This window comes from Pteropus alecto, unplaced genomic scaffold (genome assembly GCF_000325575.1).
Source record: "Pteropus alecto unplaced genomic scaffold, ASM32557v1 scaffold5, whole genome shotgun sequence".
Taxonomy (NCBI): domain Eukaryota; kingdom Metazoa; phylum Chordata; class Mammalia; order Chiroptera; family Pteropodidae; genus Pteropus; species Pteropus alecto.
The window spans coordinates 30267157-30269797 of record NW_006441953.1 but is presented as its reverse complement, the minus strand read 5'-3'; the positions used below and the strand labels follow the sequence as shown (position 1 = coordinate 30269797).

Below are 2641 nucleotides of genomic sequence, written 5' to 3'. Positions count from 1 at the left end.
CTGGGTCTGACTCAGTCTCGCCCACCCACCTGTGTGCCCGAAGGCCTGCCTTCTCCTCCCCTCACCCAGCAACCTTCCCCTCATCCCATCAGCCTTTGCGGGCTGTCGCCTCTCACTGAGACTCTGCTGATTTCTCAGCTGAGCTGGGTGCTTCTCTTGACCTCCAGGCCTGTCCTCTGAGGCTCCTGCCATTCCGATCATGTACTTCCCCACCAAGTGCAGGGTCTGCGTCCCTCGAGGGATGCCTGGCACCTTGGTGTCTCGGAGCCAGTGGGGCCCTTCCCCATGCTGGAGCGGGGGACAGGTGCCCTAATGATGTCCAGCCCGGCTCTGCCACTCCTCTTCTAAACTGTGGCAGATGTGTGTGCCTCATCGGGTTATTGGGAGGATGAAATGAGATTATGTAATAATTTATGGGCTTAAAACAGGGCTGCTGCCTTCTGAGCCTCATATAGGTGCTGCTTAAAAAAAGTCATTTAAGAGGGACGTGTCATTCTCCTCCCGCCTCTCTGGAGGAAAAGTCAGCCTCAGGAACTCCCTAACATCCCACCGTCGCCACTTCCCACCCCAACGTTTAAACCCCAGCTACGCCCTTTCCCGAGGGCGTGACCTGGGACACCTGTCAAGGGTTTAATTCCAGTTTCTTCTCATGAACGTGGCATGTTTGTTTTGGCTACTGGTTCTCCAGAAAAACAGAACCAGTGGGACGAGAGAGAGCATGTGTGCGTGCATGCCTCCCTAACATCCCACCGTTGCCACTTCCCACCCCCACGTTTAAACCCCAGCTACGCCCTTTCCCGAGGGCGTGACCTGGGACACCTGTCAAGGGTTTAATTCCAGTTTCTTCTCACGAACGTGGCATGTTTGTTTTGGCTACTGGTTCTCCAGAAAAACAGAACCAGCGGGACGAGAGAGAGCGTGTGTACGTGCATGCGTGTGCATGTGTGTGTGTGTATGTGTATAGACGTAGATATAGATACATATAGAGAGGTTCATCTTAAGGACTTGGCCCTTGCAGCGGTAGAGGCTTGGTAAGTCCAAACTCGGCGGGGCAGGCAGGAGGCCCAGGGAAGAGCTGTTATGCAGCTGGAGCCCGAAGGCCGTCTGCTGGCGGAAGCCCTGCTTCCTTGGGGCACCTCAGTCTTTTGCCTCTCAAGGCCTTCGACTGATCGGAGGAGGCCCACCCTCATCGTGGAGGGCCGTCTGCTTTACTCTATGGATTAAATGTTCATCTCGTGTAAAAAATACCTTCACAGCGACACCCACACGTTTGACCAAATACCGTGGCTTAGCCAAGCTGACACATAAAATTAACCATAACAGCTACTAAAGATGATTCTTTTGATGTCCTCGGTGGGATTCCAGAGGAGCGAGGCTGCGGAGAGCTATGTTCTGGGCGGCAGGATGCTAATCGGAAATAGAACGGGTTACCCTCCGCTGTCCGTCAGGGAAGGGCAGGAAGCCCCATGAGTCCGCCGATCTTTCCAGAAATCCTCTTAGAGATTGATAACACCCTCACGTGTGCCAGACCCTTCGACGCAGATTTCTCCGTTAGGATCAGTCGTGAGGAGCTAGAGAAGGGAGCCAAATGTGCCGTGTACAGAGACGTTCGTGGCACCAGTTTGCGTAAGGAGTGAAATTAAAAAGAAGCTTAGTGTCGGGTTGCGGGAGAGTGACCGAGTAATTTCCGGATCGATGCCCCCTTCTCTAGTGGGCTAGCGTGGGCGCTCCATTCTCCGTGGTGGTGTTAATCACGGGTCTTGTTTCACTTCGTTCTATTTTTAAAGATAAAACTATCAAATTATGGAAGATTACCGAACGCGATAAAAGGCCCGAGGGCTATAACCTGAAGGACGAAGAAGGGAAGCTTAAGGACCTGTCCACGGTGACGTCGCTACAGGTAAGATGCTGAGCGTGGGAGAGCCCAGCGAGCGGGGAGCACGTTTATGCTTCTTTTCTTAAACGATGAGCATTTTAGGGCTTGAAGCGCCCTCGGTATGTGAGCCGCAGTCTGGTTCGGATCCTGGCTGCGGTCAGGTGAGCGAGTGGCAGAGCTGGAAGGAGAACCTGTGAGCTGAGCTCGGTGGGCTCCCCGCCCTTTGCCGAGGGCAGGGGGAAGCTGGAATGGGCGACTCTTGCAGCTTTTACGGGGCTCAGCTTAAAAGATCGCCGTTGATTTGCGAGAGGTCTGGAGGTCGAGCCGCAGAGCCGTCTGTGCCAAAGCAAACTCATCTTCAACGTGGTTAAAAGGCAAAGGGAGTCTTCTTTTCTCCAGTGGAGCGGCTGTGACACATGGAAGAAAGCGTTCTGGAGTCACAGGACCTGGGTTCAAATCCCGCCTCTGCCACTTCCTGGCGGGTGGCCCTGGGCCAGGCTGTCAGTCTCCATGAGCCTCCGATTCCTCATCGGAAAGCAGAATGACCACTGGCCAACACGCGTCTTCCGGGCACTCGGGCTGTAATAACTCACTGAATCTCCACTGGGATCCTGTGACGTGGGCGCGTGATCCTCACGGACGAGGGAGCGGGAGCTGGGACCCAAAGCCAGGGAAGTCTGGCTCCGGAGTTGGCATGCTGGTCTCCCCTGGGACGTGGGAACGAGGTCCCTGCCTCACCGGAGAGCCACGGGCCCTGCTGGGAGG

The 2641-nt window shown here is 55.1% G+C and overlaps 1 protein-coding gene across 1 annotated transcript in view; it reads left to right on the top strand.

Moving 5' to 3' along the window:
* Positions 1–2641, top strand: part of PPP2R2C (protein phosphatase 2 regulatory subunit Bgamma) — a 92969-nt gene that overhangs the window by 59087 nt on the left and 31241 nt on the right. The window contains exons 5-6 of the mRNA XM_025051836.1: positions 1489–1626; positions 1788–1900. Coding sequence (XP_024907604.1) covers positions 1489–1626; positions 1788–1900 — 251 coding nt within the window. The remainder of the gene's footprint in view (positions 1–1488; positions 1627–1787; positions 1901–2641) is intronic.